The sequence below is a fragment of the Leptidea sinapis genome, chromosome 1 (assembly GCF_905404315.1).
Source record: "Leptidea sinapis chromosome 1, ilLepSina1.1, whole genome shotgun sequence".
NCBI lineage: Eukaryota > Metazoa > Arthropoda > Insecta > Lepidoptera > Pieridae > Leptidea > Leptidea sinapis.
Genome location: NC_066265.1, coordinates 25,999,053 through 26,020,964, shown reverse-complemented (window position 1 = coordinate 26,020,964; position 21,912 = coordinate 25,999,053). Strand labels below are relative to the sequence as shown.

The 21,912-nt window shown below is 34.5% G+C and overlaps 1 protein-coding gene across 7 annotated transcripts in view; it reads left to right on the top strand.

Moving 5' to 3' along the window:
- The window catches only part of LOC126969538 (alaserpin-like), a 34,333-nt gene extending 23,822 nt beyond the window's left edge, over nt 1-10,511 (top strand). Inside the window, exons 9-10 of one of the 7 annotated variants that reach the window (XR_007730421.1) lie at nt 3,033-3,241; nt 10,285-10,511. Coding sequence is in view for 5 of the 7 variants with exons in the window: in XM_050815030.1 (XP_050670987.1) it covers nt 688-824 (137 nt within the window). In the remaining 2 variants the exon portion in view is untranslated. Of the gene's footprint in view, nt 1-687; nt 918-2,571; nt 2,797-3,032; nt 3,242-6,398; nt 6,617-7,198; nt 7,348-10,284 lie in introns of those variants that run through there. The other 6 variants (XR_007730420.1, XM_050815057.1, XM_050815066.1 and 3 more) reach the window with 6 other exon arrangements.
- The last annotated feature ends 11,401 nt before the right edge of the window (nt 10,512-21,912 follow it).

Below are 21,912 nucleotides of genomic sequence, written 5' to 3'. Positions count from 1 at the left end.
GTTATAGCAATACATTAGCATTTTTATTAAATAAATTAAAAAAAAATTAACTTGCCGAAATCAAAAATAAATATAGCCTTTTCTATTTTTTTTTTTCAGTACACTGTCGTAATGTTGTGGCAATTTTTTGATTATTCGATGGAAGGATATCAACTTTTATTAAACAAAATTTGCATCATGTTTCTTGATTATGCAGATTTCTATAAGTTAAAATATTTTTGGAAAAATCAGCTACGTATCAGTTTGTCAGCTTTTACTTATTTAATGTTCAGCTTTTAATTTTAACACTTTTCAGAAATTTACATTACAAAGGAATATTTCCGTAAATAAATAAAATAATAAAAAAACCGACTTAAAACTGAAAAGTATCAAATAACTAAAAATTTAATTTAAGACACCTTTACCTCTAAAATTAATAAATACTATTATTTATATGTGCTACATATTGATAGGTTTTAAGTCGGTGCCGTATGTATACGTATACAAAAAAATCGAATCTAGTCGAGGAAACAAAAAGAACGAAATTACTCGCAAACCAAGTTTCTTAACATGAAAAATGTAACGTAACTTCTTTTCTATTTGTTTAGCGGCAATTTGAGAAATTCACTTTTTGAGAAAATTCCAGGGACCAAACATGCCGTAAGTGAGCTAAGAAAAAATATTTTTGATAGATGAATTTTATTCCAGAATTTGAGGTGGTACTTGAGATGGCTTCTGTAAACTTCAACTTTAAACTACCGAAGATCTTCGAAGCCAACAGACCGTTCTTCTTTGACATCCGAGCTGATCGAACACCATTATTTAGTGGCGTCAAGTACAACTGATATTTCGCCACATTTATATCACCTATACAAATCAAAAACTGATTGTTAAGTAAATTAGTATCATGCAATAAAGTGAGTCATAACATAAATAAAGTCTTCCTTTGTCGTATCGATTCGAGATCACTCCTCTAACTACCTCTGCGTGCATAGGTATACTCGGCGTTGACATAACGTAGTTGTCACTTGGAGAAGAAGGCCAATTAATCTAAAGAAAGGTTGGTGCATTCGGATGAGACAGTTTTTCGTCAAAGACTTTCTATTGGAGACGATTAAAGTCACCTGGGTTCTGCAGGGATCATATCTTAAACCTTTATTTTTTAACAATTATACAGGTGGTTTTTTGAGAAGGGCGGTGATGTCCAAGTCAGAAACTACAAGTCTTAGAGAAAAGTCATGAAAGGAGTCATGCCCTCGATTTATAAGACAACAAAAAGTTTTTTTAAATTTTTTGAACTTTTGACGGAAATCGACCCGAATTTTTATTCAAAAAAAAATTACATCGTGTATTATTAAACCATTTTACTTTGTTGCTGATAAGGATAAAACCGTTGCAAAGAATATATTAATAATTTTTAGCAATGTTTAATAATAATTAGCAATTTTTAAAAAAAAACATTCGGGTCGATTTCCGTCAAAAGTTCAAGAAATCTTAAAAAACTAAATATGCAGTTATTGTTTTCGAGGGTATGACTCCTTTTACGACTTTTTTCTAAGACTCGTAGTTTCCGACTTGGCCATCACAGCCCTTCTCCTGTATAGTAACAAAGATCAACTGTCCATGTTTACTTCACGTTGATGATTTAAAAAGTATTATAATATTGTTAATACAGGCATAATATTATTGCACTATTTTACAAAATGATTTGAATGAGTTAGCAAGTTATTGGTGTCATATAAATTAAGATGTGACTGAATTTAAAAAATAAAAGAAAGTAGCATTTTTGAACTTCAAACTGTCATGTCACACACACTTAATCGAAAACTACTCGTAAAAGATCAAGGTGGACTCTTTGATGAAGTATTGATATTTAGACCTCGCTCTGAACATAGAATTAGTAGGAGTAATAAGTTCAAATTCAAATTCAAAATTCAAATATTTTTATTAAAAATAGGATTCAAAATCACTGAACTTCAGAAACCCAATCAAAATAGAGTGTCTCAGACCTGAGACGAACGCTTCTAGTATTCAATTCAAGAGTTGAAAAATAATTTAGTTATATTTTTTGCTTATTATATTTATTGAACTGTATCATTAAAAGTATTTATGAATATTGTTCATTAATCCGTTCACCATTTTACACTGTTCCCAGAGGTAGGATAGAAAATGTACAAAATACATGTTTGAAAATATTATTGTACTAGTAGTAGTCATTATAGGTATTTATTGTAGTTTGTTTGTGTAACCTAAAGAAATAAAATCAGGCCACCGCCTGCAACTATACAGGGCATAAATTCGGCCTCACATGAAGTACTGTTCTCATCTCTGGGTAGCCACTCCCAGGTGCCCGTTTCTTCCATTGCACTCATTATTATTGTAGTATGCGGTCAGCATACAACGAAGAGTGGCTGGAATCACCGACGATCAAGTGAGAGTGGAGCCATGACCGTCGTCTCCCCTCTCCGCCTCCCTCGTTCTGATCTTAGATAGTTCTGATAAACGTTGTCTCATTTTGATATTGATAGGCACATACAATCTACAAAAGCCATAAAGTCCTAGTTTTATATGAAAATATTTATTCCTTTTCAGTGTTCACATTAGTTAAGCCAGCTAGTCTTCCGATCAACTATATTCCACCGAAGATATTCAATGCCGAAAAACCATTTTACTTTGAGATCAGAGCTAATAGAATACCATTATTTAATGGTGTGAAATATCAGTAATTATTTCAATTAAATTGTGTTTTCTGTTTATAAATGCAAATATGACATTTTATAACGATTTAAAGTAATAAATAATAATTTGCGGTATTTATATTTATTTTTTCATTTATCCTTAATACAGTTTCAGCCGCTAAAAAAACAAGGGTTCGGTAACTTTAAATTAAATTCTTTTCTATTTGCTTAGCGATAATTAGAGAAATTGGCTATTCGAGAAAATTTCAGGGATCAAACATACAATCGGTTTTTCGAGAAGCAATACAATATTCGACTGTACTGGCGTAAGTGACTTAAGAAAAAAATAGTTTTGATACATGAATTTTATTCCAGAATTTGAGGTGGTAGATCGGATTCTTTCTGTAAACTTCAGCTTTAAACTACCGAAGATCTTCAAAGCCAACAGACCGTTCTTCTTTAACATCCGTGCTGATGGAACACCATTATTTAGTGGCGTCAAGTACAACTGATGTTCCGCCACATTTATATAACCTATACAAATCAAAAACTGATTGTTAAGTAAATTAGTATCATGCAATAAAGTAAGTCATAATATACATAAAGTCTTCCTTTATTGTATCGATTCGAAATCACTTCTCTAACTGCCTCTGCTTGCATATGTATACTCGGCGTTAACATACCGAGCGGTGTTTAGTTCCGTGGTCACTTGCAGATGAAGGCCAATTAGTCTAAATAATGGATGGTGTATTTGTATGAGACTGTTCTTCGCCAAAGGCTTTCTATTAAAGTCACCACTGGGGTTCCTCAGGGATCACATCTGGGACCATTATTTTTGTAATTTTTCACGCTGACGTTTTGAAAATTTATTATGATTTGAATGAGTTAGCAAATTGGTGTAATATAAATAAGATCTCATTGAATTTTACAAAATGTAATGTATTGTCTTATTCAAAAGTGAAGCATATTTAACTATAAACAGGTCACACACCTAATCGAAAATATTTCGTAAAGATCTAGTCTCTTCGACGAAGAATTTACATTTAGACTTCACTCTGAACAAAGCATTAGCATGAGTAATAAGCTTCTTGGATTCATTTCAAGGGTTACAAAATAATTTAGTAACAAGTTTTGCTTAATTATTATATTTATTTAACTGTATCCTTAAAAGTATTTGTAGTATGTTCGCAGACGTAGGATAGAAAGTGTACAAAATAAATGTTTGAAAATATTATTGTACTAGTAGTTAGAATAAACTGGTTAGCATCAAAGCCAACTCAGAAGTTGACCGTTTGCTTTAAATCATTTTAATTCATCCCAATAACTGGCGGTAGGGAAAATTATTCGGTTGAGGAACTCATTGTTCACTTTTTTTCATGCATCTCATTGCTTGCACCGTGCATGCTAAGGTAAAGCAGCTTATCATGTCTGAGCACATGCCTTACTTAAATTGAATCATCATTTTCCGCACATTATTATCATAAATTAAACAGTTCTGAAGCACAGTTTCATTCCTGAACTTTTTGAAGTTATACTTCTTTAGGCGCGTTATAAAAAAATTATGAGAGTGAAATTTTAAGATGCGCACGCATCGCTGTAACACAAAAGTTACAGGGTGAAGTTGGTTCCTAAAATTTTCTGCCGTTTGCGACACTCGTTACTTTTTTTTGGTTTCTTCGTCCATTATTAGGATAGGCAATGGGCTCAAGCCCGTACAGCCGTATTCGTTATTTAATAATTAATCAAAGCCATCGTTTTTTTTATGGAATAGGATGAGCATACGAGTCACCTGTTGTTAAGTGATCACCGCCGTCCAGAATCTTTTGCAACACTAGAGGAATCACAGGAGCGTTGCCGGCCTTTAAGGAAGGTGTACGCGCTTTTTTTGAAGGTACCCATGTCGTATCGTCCCGGAAACACCGCACAAGGAAGTTCTTTCCACAGCTTTGTAGTACGTGGAAGAAGGCTCCTTGAAAACCGCACTGTGGAAGACCGCTACACATACAGATGGTGGGGATGATAACCTAACTTGCGACGTGTCGTGCGAAGGTGGAATTCGGCGGCAGGAATCAGATTAAGCAGTTCTCCGGAACACTCCCCGTGATAAATGCGGTAGAAGACAATTCGAGCTGCTCTACGTTGCACGCGGTCAAATGGATTGAGCTGATACTGGGGTGCGCCAGACCCAGAGATGACAGCAATACTCTATGTGTGGACGGACCTGCGCTTTATAGAGCGCTAGAATGTGGGCCAGCTTGAAGTATTGTCGTGCTGTACTAATGATGCCCAATTTCTTCGAAGCCAATTTGGCTTTCTCCCCCAGATGACCGAGGAATTGGCAATCGCTGATACTAGGCAAAGCTTTTAGGGAGGCATTATCATGACACTATTTTCGGGATGCACCTTCGGACTCCCATTGTGTTCGAACCATTATAACGGAGTATTGCCGTGCTTTATTTATGACGCCCAGTTTCTTCGAAGCCAATTTGGCTTTGCCCTCCAGATGGATCCCTCCCTCCACGAAATTGGCAATCGCTCGAGATTTCGAGACCCAGTATTCCGATACTAGGAGAGGCTTTAAGGGAAGTGCTGTCGAAGAGCGGTGATACGACAAATGGGTTTTTTTTAGTGGTAAACGCGTAAACGGGAGTCTTCTGGGGGTTAAATTGGACAAGGTTGTTTACTACATTCCGCGACCTTCTCAAGAGAGGACTCGATAGAAGACACAAGTTTCTCCCGGCATCGACGATTTTCCGAGAGAGACCTGCATGGCCTGTGTATACGGCATCACTAGTGCTATAGCAATGTATGTTGGAGGTGTCCAACATATCATTGATATGCAGAAGAAATAGCGTGGGAGATAGCACACAGCCTTGGGGCACTCCAGCATTCACGGGCTTCGGGTTCGAGCAATCCGTCGACAACGACCTGTATGCTGCACCCAGTGAGGAAGCTGGAGGTATAATTGCACAAGCTTTCGGGAAGCCCAAAATGATGGAAGTTTTGAGAGGAGCGTCTTGTCCAGTACACGATCAAAGGCCTTCGCTATATCCAGGCTAACTGCCAGGCCTTCGCCCTTGCTTTCAAGGGATGGCCTTCGGTCCTCGACACTAACCTATGCGAAACATAGCGGCACTAGGCCGCTACTTCACGCCGGTAATCTGTGCGAGTGTGGTAATTAACCCGGACGAGTCTGGCCCGATTATGCTGACCTAGGCCTGGCCTATTCTTTTTACGCCCTGGGGAAAGTACAGGGAAATGAATTTTGCTTTTGCGATCCTATTTACCCATAACATAGACAATTAAAATTCAATTTCAAATATTTTTATTCTAAATAGGATTTATAAATTTGATATAAAATAGGATAAAAAAAAACTATTACACAATTCCTGAACTATATGTACTAAAGAGAAATAAATACTTTTATCATGATGACGTCCAATCTACGGCCGTTTTCAATAACGTATCTCTAGTTAGGGATACATTGCTGTCACCGTTTAATGACAAGATCTTATCTATCCATAGTTATGTCCAATATACTTATAGTCCAATGCTTTATGTCGATTGGTTATTGAAATGTAAGTAAGCGTAAAAGGATAGATTTGTCTACCTCTAGTAAGTTAAACTAAGGATAGGTAGGTTATTGAAAACGGTCAATAGTTATAGTAGCAAAGCTGTCCGTCGATAGGCTGTCTGCCTATAAAGTCCTATTTTTATATGCAAATATTTAATCTTTTTCAGTGTTCATAATTCAACCACCTAGTCTTCCGGTCAACTATATTCCACCGAAGATATTCGATGCCGACAAACCATTCTACTTTGAGATCAGAGCTAATAGAATACCATTATTTAATGGTGTTAAAAATGAATGATTATTTCAATTAGATTGTGTTTTCTGAATATCAATGCAAATATGGCATTTTATAAAGATTTATAGTAATAAACAATAATCTCCCATATTTCTATTTATTTTTTCACTTATCCTTAATACATTTTCAGTAGGTAGTGGTAACGCCACGGGTTTATGGATTATGGTGGGATATCAACTTTTATTAAACAAAATTTATCTCATGTTTCTTGATTATGTAGATTTCTATAAGTTAAAATATTTTTGGAAAATCCGCTAGGAAACAGTTTGTTTCAGCACTTCATTTTAACACTTTTAAAAATTTTACATTACTAAGGAATTTTTCCGTAAATGAATAAAATAATAAAAAAACTACGTTTAAAAAAACCGACTTAAAAAAATGAAAAGTATAAAATAAGGAAAATTTAATTCACCTGTACCTTTAATATTAATAAAAGGCTATTATTTATATGTGCTACCTATTGATATGTTTTAAATCGCTGCCGTAGTCTAGTCGAGGAAAAAAAAAACGAAATTACCCGCAAACCAAGTTTCTTAAGTGAAACATGTCATAACTTTAATATGTATTTTGCAAAAATAACTTCTTTTATATTTGTTTAGCGGCAATTTGAGAAAATTCCAGGGACCGTAAGTGAGCTAAGAAAAAATATTTTTGATATGAATTTTATTCCAGAATTTGAGGTGGTACTTGAGATCATTTCTGTAAACTTCAACTTTAAAATACCGATCTTCGAAGTCAACAGACCGTTCTTCTTTGACATCCGAGCAGATGGAGCACCATTATTTAGTGGCGTCAACTACAACTGATGTTTCGCCACATTATATCACCTACACAAATCAAAAAAAGATTGTTAAATAAATTAGTATCATGTTATAAAGTCAGTCACAACATAAATAAAGTCTTCCGTTGTCGTATCGATTTGATATCACTCCTCTAACTGCCCCTGCTTGCATATGTATACTCGGAGTTGACATATCGAGTTGTATTTAGTGCCGTGGTCTCTTGGAAAAGAAGGCCAATTAGTCTAAAGAAAGGTTGGTGTATTCGGATGAGACAGTTTTTCGCCAAAGGCTTTCTATTGAAGCCGATTAAAGTCACCACTGGAGTTCTACAGGGATCACATCTGGGACCTATCATATATTTATCAATTATATAGTAACAAAGATCAACTGTCCATGTTTTCTTCACGCTGATGATTTAGAAAGTATGATAATATTGTTGATATAGGCATTGCACAATTTTACAAGATGATTCGAATGAGTTAGCAAGTTATTGATGTAATATAAATTAAGATGTCATTGAATTAAAAAAAAAAAAAAAGAATGAAGCATTTTTTAACTTCAAACTGTCATGTCACACACTTACGGCCGTTCCCAATATTCAGCCTATCTCTTACTTGAGATAAAAATCTTAACTATCGTTGACTTTTCTGTCCCAATAAACTTATCGACGGTAACTCACCTTATCCGTGCACGCTGTCTGTCAATGAGGCGACGTATAGCTTACTAGAGATAGAAAAGTTTGTATGGAAATTGTAATTAATAATTGAGATAAGAATGACTTATCGGGTATATTGGGACAGCTTCAGATTATTGACAGATAATTTCTGACAGTAGAAGGTAGTAATTTATCTCTAACTGTAGACAGTATATTGGGAACGGCCGTTAATCGAAGAACACTCGTACAAAATCAAGGTGTACTCTTTGATTAAAAATTGACTTTTGGACCTCACTCCTAACATAGAATTTGCAGGAGTAATAAGTTCAAATTCAAAATTCGAACATTTTTATTAAAAGTAGGATTCAAAATCACTGAACGTCAAAAACCCATTCAAAACAGAGTAGCTCAGACCTGAGAAGAACACTTCTTGTATTCATTCCAAGAGTTGAAAACTAATTTATTTATAATTTTTGCTTATTATATTTATTGAACTGTATCATTAAAGTATTTCTGAATATTGTTGATTTATTTGGTTACCATTTTACACTGTTCTCAGAGGTAGGATAGAAAATCTACAAAATAAATGTTTGAAAATATTATTGTACTAGTAGGAATGCAAGAAATACCTACTATGACTTAGTAGGTATTTCTTGCATTCCCGACTCGTGGTCACACCAGTTTATCACACCAGTGTGACTACGAGTAATTTTTCCTCGTCGTCACACCAAGGGTTTTACTAGACCCTGTTGGTTATTGATATAAGTGATGTGTCAATTCCTATTCTCATAATCTCGACATTCTCGAATAACGATAATAATAATCAGATAACGAATGACTATGGACGGAAAATGTTTTTTTCCTCGTCTTCACACCATGGGTTTTACTACACCTTTTATATGTGAACGTAAGTGGTGTGATAAGTACAATCTGCCAAAATAGATGTATACCTTTTGAACATATGTATATTAATTAGCGTAGAATTTCTATAAAATGGCCTAAAGATATATAATTATTAGTAAGTGTCGTTTGCGCATTAATAACCAATTTATCTTTATCAATTTCCCTTCTTTTACTTGCCCTTTTTTCAATGTCAATAATTTCCACGTTAAGACAGTTAATAGTTTATTATCTGTCATACACTTTTTGTTAATTATTTTGTTTAGTGAAGAGTGCTAACTTTCGCAAACATTATTTGTTCTGTGTCTTTCTCCGTAAACATTCCATTCTGCAATGAAACTTTCATGTTTGAGCCAGTATGTCTTCATCTACATTAAAAAATATTTTACTTTGCCAACCAAGGCACCTAAAAATAAAGCTTTGGCTTGCAAAGCAAAATCGATTGGTAATAATGGTAAGTTACACAGACGAATTGTTGGTTTATGCACAGTGCTACCTCTCGTGCCTTCAGAATTTATCACTGAAGGATGGGATTACATAAAAATTAAGCTAAAGATTGAGTACCCCGGTTGGAAAATTAAAAGATTTTTTACAGTACATGAAGAATTACTGGTTAAAACATGAAAGTTTTATTGCAGGCACTCCACACTAAACAAAATAATTAACAAAAATTGTGTGTCTTAAAAGAGGACATGGAAGTTGACAACGAAAAAAGCCCAAGGAAAAAGAGAAAATTAAGAAAGATAAATTGGTTATTAATACGCAAACGAAACTTATTAATAATTCTATCTTTAGGCCATTTTATGGAAATACTACGTTATCATACCTGTGTATAAAAGTTACACATCTTGCCTATTTCAGCAGATTGTACTTATCACACCACTAACGTCAAGATATAAAAGGTGTAGTTAAACCCGTGGTGTGAACACGAGGAAAAAAACATTATCCGTCCATAGTCATTCGTTATCTTAAGTATCGAGAATGTCGAGATCATGAGAATAGAAATTGTCACATCACTTATATCAATTCCCAACAGGGTGTAGTAAAACCCTTGGTGTGACAACGAGGAAAAAAAATTACTCGTGGTCACAATGGTGACTAAATAATGGTGAATAAATTTATGCTACCACCTGCAGCTATACAAGGCATACATTCGGCCTCACATGGTTCTGTTCTCATCACTAGGTAGCCACTCCCAGGTGCCAGCTTCTTCCATTTGACCGCATACAACGAAGAGTGACTCGAATCATCGACGGGCAAGTGAGAGTGGAGCCATGACCGTTGTCTCCCCTCTCCGCCTCCCTCGTTCTGATCTTATATAGTTCTGATAAACGTTGTCTCATTTTGATATTGATAGGCACATACAATTTACAAAAGCTATAAAGTACTAGTTTTATATGAAAATATTTATTCCTTTTCAGGGTTCATATTAATTCAGCCAGTTAGTCTTCCGATCAACTATATTCCACCGAAGATATTCAATGCTGACAAACCATTTTACTTTGAGATCAGAGCTAATAGAATACCATTATTTAATGGTGTGAAATATGAATAATTATCTCAATTCGATTGCGTTTTTGTTTATAAATTCAAAAATGATATTTTATAACGATTTAATAGTAATACACAATCATTTCCGATGTTTCTATTTAGTGTTTTATTTATCCTTAATACATTTTCAGGTAAAAAAGCAAGGGTTCGGTAACATTAAATAAGTGTATTTTTCAACACTGTGTATTTTTCAAAATTAACTTCTTTTCTATTTGCTTAGCGATAATTTGAGAAAATTTCAAAAACTGATTGTTAAGTAAATCAGTATCATGCAATAAAGTCAGTCATAACATAAATAAAGTCTTCCTTTGTCGAATCGATTCGAAATCTCTGTTACTGCCTCTGCTTGCTTAAGTATACTCGGCGTTAACATACCGAGCGGTGTTTACTGGAGCTTCCGTGGTCACTTGGAGATGAAGGCCAATTAGTCTAAAGAAAGGTTGGTGTATTCGTATGAGACTGTTCTTCGCCTATGGCTTTCTATTAAAGTCACCACTGGAGTTCCTCGATATTTTTTTCAGTTCGCATATGGCAATATTTGAGACCTTTAATTGATACTGATAATCTTTGATTGAAAATTATGGTACGGCACCTAAACATGTAACTTGGAAAAGTTTTTGTATTTAATTGTAACCTTTAGTGAAATACAAAACCCGTGTTGTTGCTTAAAGGAAGTTGTGCGTTTGAAATGTTCATGACATACACTAGATAAAAAACAGATATATAAAAAATCAAAAAACTTTCGTTTATTTCGTTTTCGTTTTATTTATTTATTTCTGGAAACCCAAGCGCTGGTAGCTATTTCAGTCAACGGATCAGCCTTGCTATCCAACGCGGTAATGCTGCCAGTATTCTTGGTACGCTTCCACGTAATGATAGTTTTAATTTTATGTAGTCGTAGTATTGTAAATATAGTTATAAGATTTGTTTTGATTAAATAAGCAACATTTATTTCTTATTACCAAATTACATATTATAGGTAACAAAATTATTGTACATAAATAAACTCATTCGAGTTTTACCGTGTACAATAAGGTCGTCGGACTACATATAATATTATTTAAATTTAAAGTTTTATACTTAATTAACTACTTAAATTAAATTACTTATTTTAAAAGAAAAATGAAACAACTTAAAACTACATACAAATATTAATTATACAGAAAAAGAACAAAACAAAAGCATAAACATTTAGGTGCTAAGAAATTTTATGAACAACATTATAAACTAAATAATTTACAAATAGCCTCAACATTAACACTACAAGTTTTGTTGCTTTATATACAGAATGATTATTTTACTTATAAACAATATAACACAACAAGAACGACGAGGAGGGTGATTTTTTTTTTTTATTTCTCTATAAATTAAAACATTCGTTGAGTTTTGACAGAAAATATTGATATAATTTAAATTTAAGGTTTTTTACTGTCAGGTCCTGCTTTACGACTTTGGGCAGTTCATTTACAATGTTAGGAACCAAATACTTGAGCCTGTTCTTACCATAAATATTTGAAAATCTTGGTAAGAGTAATTTAGAGTCTGCCATACTACGAGTACATAATATATTGCTTTCGTCTTTCTTTTTAAATAATTTGAGGCTCTCGTTATAGTACTCTTCCTTTAGTAGTGTCATTTTTATATTTTCGTGACATGGTAGGATTTTGCAATATTTAAATAGTTTATGGTAATAATTTGAGATTTTTTTTTAATACTAGGCGGTACAATTGTTTTTAAGATCCGCAATTGCAACGTATAAATTTTGTCAAGGCGACTTTTATAGGTCCTTCCATAGCATGACAACCTATAACCTATAATTGATTCAGCCAAAGATTTATAAAGTAGTATTCGAATCTGATACGGAACCCTAGCGAACATTGCAAGTAAGGCTCTTAATTTGTCACACACTATATCAATGTGGTCTTTCCAATTCAGCCTATTGTCAATGACAAGCCCCAGATAATTTTGTTTCCTTACAACCCGAATGGCTTCGCATTTGCAACTGGTATGTGTAATTGTGTTAAGCATGTATTGTTTACGAAGCTTTCGAGAGTTTATCAACCATTGATTGTAAGTTGTTAATGTTCCTTATAGCGTAAACTTTGGCCTTGTTATCCTTGCTAGCACGGACTAACCCTTTCTTAAGCCATACATATTTAAACTGCAGCTCTTTTATTAATTCTTGCTTACCTTGCCAGAATAATTGTATGTTTAGCCTATACGTAGCTTCTCATATGTATACTATATTATTATTGCCTTTTTGTGTGGTATGAGTATCTGACACAGTAATCCTATTTAGTTTTGACGCCATTATCCATTTTTCTTGAGTATCTTCATCTCTGAGCTCAACTAATAACTTTGAAGGTCGATCACCTTTTCCACGGATTATTTTTGTGAACTTGATGCCTTCTATGGGTTGTTTATTTTATTTGCAATATATTGTACCACTTGATTTGCTTCGTCGTAGGTATCTGTACTCACGTTAGAAATCTGAATGTATTTGCAGAGTTTTTGATGTTCGATTTCTTGTATGTGTTGTTCCAAGGCACCCACCCGTATTTCAAGATTGGTATTCTTGTTTGTGAGTTCTATATTTTTCCGCTCTAAAGATTTTATTGTTTTTTCAAACATTTCAATGCATTCAACTATTTCGTCAAGCTTAGCTCTATTAAACTGTAATGAGTCATTTAGCTCCCTCATTTCCTTCGTAATAGCTTTTTCAACTTCTTTCGACATGTTGCAGAGAAGTTTATTTGTATTAACTTTAACGGACTCTTCCTCATTATCGTCTTCAGGCTCAATTATAGCGGAACTTTGCCTTGGCGCTTCATTTTGGCATTGCAAACAAGTCCATTCTAAGCTAGGCGTGGCCTTAAAGGCTGCAATTTGTTTGTTGTTAAGCCCTGTACATTTTGTATTTAGATGCACCATACGTTCACATTTGCCTCATTCTACACCTGGTAATACTCTTGTTATTGCTTTACAGCAGATAACACACTTATTAGCTATTGTTTGCGACTAAAGTACGTTTTTGTGAATGGTTGTAGAAACTTTAACTGTCACTAATGGCGGTTAGATGAGGACTGCGGGCCTACCATGAACTCTTATTGCGGTTCAATTGACAACCTAAAATGAACTGCTTTGCTATTTTGTACCACGACGTCTAGCTATCTTATCGTGTTAGCCGTTCAATTGGATTCAGAGTTCACAAAAGTGTTTGCTGTAAATTTGCTTCCACTTTACCATCCGGTCGAGGTACAAGCCACTGAATAAGTAATATCTACTCGTATGCCTCTATAGTAGTGCTACATATAATATTAAAATAGAGTCTATACAGATAGGATTTTATGGGTGTACTACATTTCTATTTTTAGAGTAACTTTTTAATATGTACATGACTCCTTTACGGAATTCATTTGTGAGTGCAAAAAATGTTTGGTAATATTGTATTAGAAACATATTGCGACTAGGAAACACATCATCAACTCAAAGTTTCACCGAAAAAATTGTCTTATAGTAGGATTTAGTCGAATGAGTAAATTACATTTGATTTTGCAGTCCTATTTGCCCATAACACAGACAATTCAAATTCAATTTTAAACATTTCTATTCAAAATATTATTTATAAGTTGGATATAAAATAGGACACAAAAACTATTAATGCCTCAGCTGTACTAAAGAGAAATACTTTTATCATGACGACCACGATGCAATCGTGGCGAATTTGTTTTCATGTGATTTTGATTAATTTTATCAATTTTAAATTGCTTCTAATAACCACAAAAAATTTAAACTCATTCACATCCACTATTTATAATCTTTCTTTTAAATTTTATCACAGATGATATTACATTATATTTAAAAGAAAAAAGATATTATTTTAAAAAACTCAATTGAACTATGTCTACTCATATGGCTACGTTTTCCATACTAAATGTATGGAAGTGTTAAATACAATTTTAATATCAAAATTTTTGATATTTCTCATTTGATATTTAAAGAGTTATTGATGTCATTTTACTGATAAGGTTTTTTAAGGTAAGGTTTAAGGATATCTAATCCGTCGTATTTCTTTCTTGACGGCTTATATTAAGCTTATACTTTTACAAAAAATAATTATATATCAACACTATATGAGACGGAAATTAATTTTTTCTTTATATTTCTATTTTTTATAGAAAGTGCGAAAAAAACACCAAACTACCCCTATCTTTTAGAGTTGGAGCCATGCTTATCATTCAATCTAGGTAAAAATTGTACAAAAAAATATTAATTGTACGCCAATATATTTAACATGACATAGTTTTGCTAGCATTGTAAAGAAAATTGTATTATGTTTGTAATAAATTTAAAAAACTATGATCTTGAGCGAGAGATTCCTTAAGGCCATTGACTCGGTCCCCAGCCTTAACGAATATCTACATGTATAACTGCGGACAACCGCGCTCCTCTGGTGTGCTTGAGAACTCACAAGAGAGTTGAGACAAGAAATTGATTTCATCGTTCATACTCAAGCAAGAGATTCTGAGCTGGGGTGAGTTATTTATTGAAGGATTGGCGAACACACATAGTTATGCAGCATACGCGGCTAAAAAGATTAGACAATTAAGTGGCATAGATACGGCGCGACTAGTTTACTTGTTTCCGTAGTATTATGCCCTATGGTGTATTGCTATGGGGCAACGCTGCCGATATTAATACAATATTTGTGCAGCAGAAGAGGGCTTTAAGGAAATTAATATATTGACTGTTGCTTCTCAATATATTCTTGATAATGTAATGTATGTTCATAGGCACATAAGTGAATTTGCTAGAAACTGTCATAACCATAATGTAAACACCAGGAACAGACATAAACTTATATTGCCTACTACTCGGCAAGGTCGAGTTAGTAGGTCTTTTGTGGGGCGATGTATATGCTTTTACAACAAGATCCCAGAAAATGTTCAAAACAAAAGTATTACGATATTCAAAAGAACTGTTAAGAAACGTTTGTGTAATAAAGGTTACTATAGCATAAATGACTTTCTTAATGATGCCACAAATTGGGAATGGAGCGACGAATAAGTTTAATTGTTCAATATTACTTTGTAAACATATTTCTTGATGAAGTTTCCCGCTGAGTTTGCTGCGCCCATTCTTTTTTGGAATGGGTGATAGTTTAAGACTTTCAATAAGTGACGTCACATCCTATTTTGAATAAAAATATTTGAATTACCCTATATTTAAAAAAAAAAGTATCTAAAAAATGGTCAGAATAGATGTAATGTTTGATATGAACTCTTGGAGCCATTAAACAGTACCTATACAAACAGAACCCTTATATAGATTTAATGAAAGAGCTATCGAAAGGTCTCACGAGTTTGCCTTCACAAATTTACGACTACCCTAACGTTTAATTGAAAATTACCGTAGTAAAAATAAATTACGTTTACCTCTCTGTTTATTGAATCAATTCTCTATAAAATGTTATATAAGACTTCTCAACTAGTCTCCATGAAACCTGAATTCCTTCAAAAGTTACGGTACACAAACGTGGTTGATAACTATGGGTCTGATGAGAAAGCTCATGGTGGCTCAGAGAGCAATGGAGAAGGCTGTTGTTGTCTTAGTTTGCCTGCTAAACCGAATCACAAGAAATGAGGAGATCCGTAGGAGAAACAAAGTCACTGAAATAATATGGTTGCGAAACTGAAGTGGCAGTGGGTAGGGCACATAGCTAGATGGACAGATGGTTGCCCCCCCAAAAGATGGACCGATAATCTGGTCTGACCGCCTGGTACCAAAACACAATCAAGTGCTTCCTATCTCATTTTCTCCCACGTTAAATCTTATGAATTTATGTATCTGTCTCTTTTTACTGTCACACTTTTTCATTTCATCAACTTACAAATCACAACGATTCTAAATTCATTTCAAAATACCACACTTAAGTTGGTTTTCAGTTTATACTTTATAGATAATATGGAATCTTACAGACGTGTCATAACTCCACGCATTATGACGTGTAAGAGGCTAGCTCTTAGTGCTCACCAAATATCTAACTATGGAACAGCTGCGTCCTTGCAATATTAATTCAACTTTGTTGTAGTAAGTGCGGTGAGACAAATCTGAAACGTCAAAAGTCTCATAAATAGCTTTAGCTAGAGAATTAGTAGCAAAAGTTATTACAGCTGGTATATTAAGACCCCTCTTAATATACCAGCTGTTTTACAGTTAAATGGTAATATCCCCCGCGATGACAAGCATCTTGATGGAATGACCCTGGTGGCTTGGGTATGCGGAAGGGCGCTGGTGTAGGACGCGACTTGCGTCGACCCTCTAGCTCCTTCTCATGTCTAAGTTACGTCAGTTGGTGCTGGGGCTGCTGCTTTGACTGCCGAAGACAGCAAATGTCGCAAATATATCAGTCTCAGTGAGTCTCATCTTTGTGCCATTTAGTGTCGAGACACTTGGCCCGTGGGGTCCAGAAGCGCGGAGAATGTACAAAGTACTATTCTAATAACTCTAATATACTAATACTTCTCGCCTCAATAGGGCTACTGGCAACCCAAGTACTGGCAGATATTTCGGTCAACGGATTTGCCTAACTAACGAACGTGGAAATGTTGCCAGTATTTTTGGTACGCTTCCCCGTAATGATGATAGTTTTAATTTCATATAATAATAGTATTGTAAATAATATATATTTAAGATTTGTTTAGTATAAGATAAATAAATAATAAAGTTATATGTAAAGATACTATAACATAAACGACTTTCTGGCTAATAATAAATTTTTATTGTACGATATAACATTGTAACCATATTTTTATAAAAAAAAGAAGCCCACTGATTTTTCAGTTCTTCTCAGGTCGGAGGCATCCTTTTTCTTATGGTTGGTAGTGTAATTAATTTATGATTATTTATATATATTTAATTATTTATATTCAATTTATAATACTCTATTCGATGATTGTAATTGATTCGTATGCTTTAAGCGATATTAGTAAGTTGTTCGATTCGAAATGCAGTTATGTGGGTAGTCTATGAAACACAAATTCTGCGACGACGACGGTTATTCGATTCTTTTGAAAATGTGGGGGCATTCTGATCGAGCGTCTGGTCGGAGACAGACGTTGAATATTAAAAGCTATTGTTAGTAATTGTAGAAGAATATGTAAAAGTGATTAAAATAGTATCATTATTTTCACGAAGTAAGCTGTTTTAATATACACCAGTAACTTGTGACAATTCGTCACAGTAATTACTAGTGGGAGGCTCCTTTGCACAGGATGCTGGCTAGATTATGGGTACCACAACGGCGCCTATTTCTGCCGTGAAGCAGTAATGGATTAGCATTACTGTGTTTCGGTGTGGATGGCGCCGTAGCTAGTGATATTACTGGGCAAATGAGACCTAACATCTTATGTCTCAAGGTGACGAGCGCAGTTGTAGTGCCGCTCAGAATTTTTGGGGTTTTTCAAGAAATCTGAGCCGCACTGCATTGTAATAGACAGGGCGTATCCATTACCATCAGCTGCACGTCCTGCTCGTCTCGTCCCTTATTTTCATAAAAAACAGTAGTTTTTGACTTTCAATAAGAGATTATAATATCCATTTTTTAAATAAAAATATTTGAATTTTGCTTAGCAAAATTTCAGTGAAGAAAGCTGATTTGCCCATTACTATCAAATTTCCTACTTACCTAATCATTATTACCTTCTAGCCCTGTTTGAATGAATACATTATTATAATATATATATACTTCACAAATGTTATGTACCTACTACCAATTTGTTAAGCCGTACCGCTATGGAAGCTAACAGATAGAGTTCGCTTTTGTTCCCTAATGAACACTGTCAGAACGAACGTTAGACCACGCGAGATTAATGCGGCCTACCTCTTGCTATCTTTATTGCCTTGTTGCTTTAGTGAGACGTGATTTACATTGTCTTCGTGGTTTTAATGGAATTATGATCGATTTATGTTACAATACATTGTTTTAATTAAGATTTGTTGGTTAAACTTCAACGGTAACTAATGTGCTACGTCAGATGTGTTATTATAGAGCCTATTATGAATTTTAAAAACTGGAGGATGTATTATAATAAAAGGGTTAAAATAAAAGATATATAGTTCCAACCGTTAATGTCATAATATCTGATTTTTTGGGTTATTCATCAACGAGCATGGGGATTAATTGTACTGAGATGATATACCGATCTTTTACTTTTAAAATATATTTATTAGCGTTCTTGTTATTTTAGTCAGTCATAAAAAGAAGTTTAAAACTAGATTCATGTAAATTTTAGCTGCAAATAAAATATTTTATTATTATTATTAAATGTTGATTCTACAATAGGCATGGGATTCATCACAAATTAAGGATTCTAATACATACTCTGGTATGTATTAGAAACTCACAGATTGCTAATAACTTGGTAAGCGTATACGTGGCCGCGCGAAGAAGGCTTGGAGATGAGCAAAGGAAGCGAAGACCTAGAGTGAAAGCAAACATGAATCGCGAGTCAGTCCAACATGGCGGAGTGTTGTGGACGCCGTCTATCTAGGGAATAGAAGACCGTTAGTAACGATGGTGTATCTTGATTGTAGCGTAACACTGCCCATTACATTATTAATAATAATTCACAGATATTTATGGCACACGGGCCGGTGAATTCGCTAGGACAGGCGAACTTTGGGATTTGGAATTTATAAGCGAGTTTGTGTACCTCGGATCTTTACTTTCAGGCAAGGGAGGGAGTGAACTCGATATCAGAAGATGAATTCAAATAGCCAAAGGCGCGACGAGAAAAGTGATCTGAAATTGGCAAAGCAGGATGATTTCTTAAACAACCAAAAAGAGACTTTTGAATACCTTAGTCTTCTCAATCATCCTCTATAGATCTGAAACGTGGATGATCCGAGCGGCAGAGAGAAAAAAGATTGACGCGTTTGAGATGTCGTGTTGAGAATGATGCTTCGCATACCGTGGACAGCTAAGAGAACAAACAAGTCTATCATGGAGCAACTTCGTATTGGTACTGTATTATCCACAATCTGGTATCAAATATCTTGGAATATTTTTTTACATTGCCCGACGCCTTCCCAGTAATTTAGATAAATTGATAGTCATAGGCAAGGTGGATGGCAAAGACCACGCGGACGATCACCTAGCTGGTCGGACCAGATCAAGACACTCACTGGCCTTACGACCGCAATAAGGAAAGCCGAGGACCGAAAGGAGTGGAAGGCTTTAGTGACAAACGTAACAAAAACTTTGAAGTACGGACACGACCTTCAAAAATGAAGAATGCGACCAAAAAGAAGAAGAGTACCATAGAGATGAGGATGATCATCTCGGCTCTCGTTTTCGAAGGCGGTGGTTCAAAATATTTAAATAAAATCAGTTTTGAAGGATTAAAATGAGCGTAATTGTATTTTTACGTATGTATATTAACGTGATTCTCAAAAGGTCACGCAACGTCGGGTTAAATAAATAATTATAAAAATGTACAATTGATATAGTTTTAATAACACTAGCGTTAATTAAAGAAAATACAATGAATTCAGTGGTGATTGAAGCTGTAACAAAGCTTGAAAGGTAAGCCAATCTATAGCTAGACTCGCAAGTTAAAACTATTTTCTCTTTCATTTTCGATATCGACAGCATCACAAGTACAATTAGGCAACCATATACAAAAATGTCGTCAGCATTTCCTCGGAATACAATAAATAATTAGCTACCAAGAATCACGGGACAAAAGTCATTATTTCTCTTTGAATACGCACTTACGAGTGCTCTAGAAAATGTTTCGGAGGTTGATACACAAACGAATGTTATTGTTTGGACTTTAATAGAATTGTTTTATATTTCGACCCAAAAGAAACTCGTCTGTTTGATGTTAGCTTCCTTGCACAGGACGGCGGCTAGATTATGGGTACCATATCGGCGCCGTGAAGCGGTAATTACATTATTGTGTTTCGGTCTGAAGGGCGCCATAGCTAGTGAAATTACTGGGCAAATGAGACTTAACATCCTATGTCTCAAGGCGACGAACCCAATTGTAGTGCCCCTCAGAATTTTCGGGTTTTTCAAGAATCCTGAACGGCATTGCATTTTTATGCATGCAATTACCATCAGCTGAACGTCGTGCACGACTCGTCCCTTGTTTTCATAAAGATGCTTACACATTACTGCTTCATGGCAGAAATATGCGCTGTTGTGGTACACATAATCTGCATAATCAGCCGGTATCCTGTACAAAGGAGTATTCCACTGATAATTATATATTCTAAACTCAGTGGTAAGATTTGACTTACGGCCGTTTTCAATAACCTATCTACCCTTAGTTTAACTTACGGATACATTGCTGTCATCGTTTAATGATAGTCCAATGCTATCTATCAATATACTTTTGAAATGTAAGTTAGCGTAAAAGGATGGATTTGTCTACGTCTAGTAAGTTAAACTAAGGATAGATAGTTTAATGAAAATGGCCGTTAAATAGACGCTTCTTAAAACAAACACCTCTTTGATAATATCTGTGTTTTTTACATTACATATTTCTGCTTTGTGAGAGACAAAAGCAATAATATTATGGCCTAGTGAAGGGAAAGCCATTTATCATGTTGTTCCTGTTGTTTCTGGAGTGTAAGGTTCGGAGAAGTAATCTCGTGATTACAAGCGCTGTTTACCTTACATTAACTTTGGCAGGGGACATCTGTCCTTACGCATCCTCTCCTAATGATAATGATTCTTCAAACAGGACAAAACAACGATACCTTACGTAAATTGGATACGTTCATAATTATACATTTTCACTGCATTATTATCTTTCATGATAAATTATAATAATACAAGATTTTTTTAAGTGAAAACTTCTTTAACCGCGTTGGGCACTTCTTGGTAGAGGATAATCTTAGGGGTTCCCGTCACCGACATGCTCATGACTGGTGCACGCGATAAACAAATAATATAAATATATAAAGTAAGAAACTTTATGCATCAGTGAAAACTCGTTCGCATCACCGAAATGCTTAAAGCAGTATATCTGTAGCGGTACAGCTGACGTACTGTGCAACATTAGTGCTGAGTATATGTTATGAGTGAATGAGTTTGGTGAAAAAATTTTTGAAATAATGTTTTTGTTTTGATTAATATATTATTAAAAATAAGATTAAAAATAAATTAAAATTAATAATTTAATTATTTTTAAACATTATGAAGCTATAAATTTAAATATTAAGAGTTCTGAGTTTTTAAATTTGTTTTTTTTTTAAATAATCATACAAATATTGTCTGTGCAATACCTAATAATTCAAGTTGCAGAACTTATCTGCCGAACATTAACGGTTATTAATGACAAGACTGCTGGTAACTTTGATAGTATACTGACGTTAAAAATATTATAAAAACGCTTAAATCGTTCTTTCCATACAATTATATTACTAACTGTTATCGAAAGCTCTCTCATCCGTCGGAAATGATCTGCCAGTAAAATGTTTTCAAATAT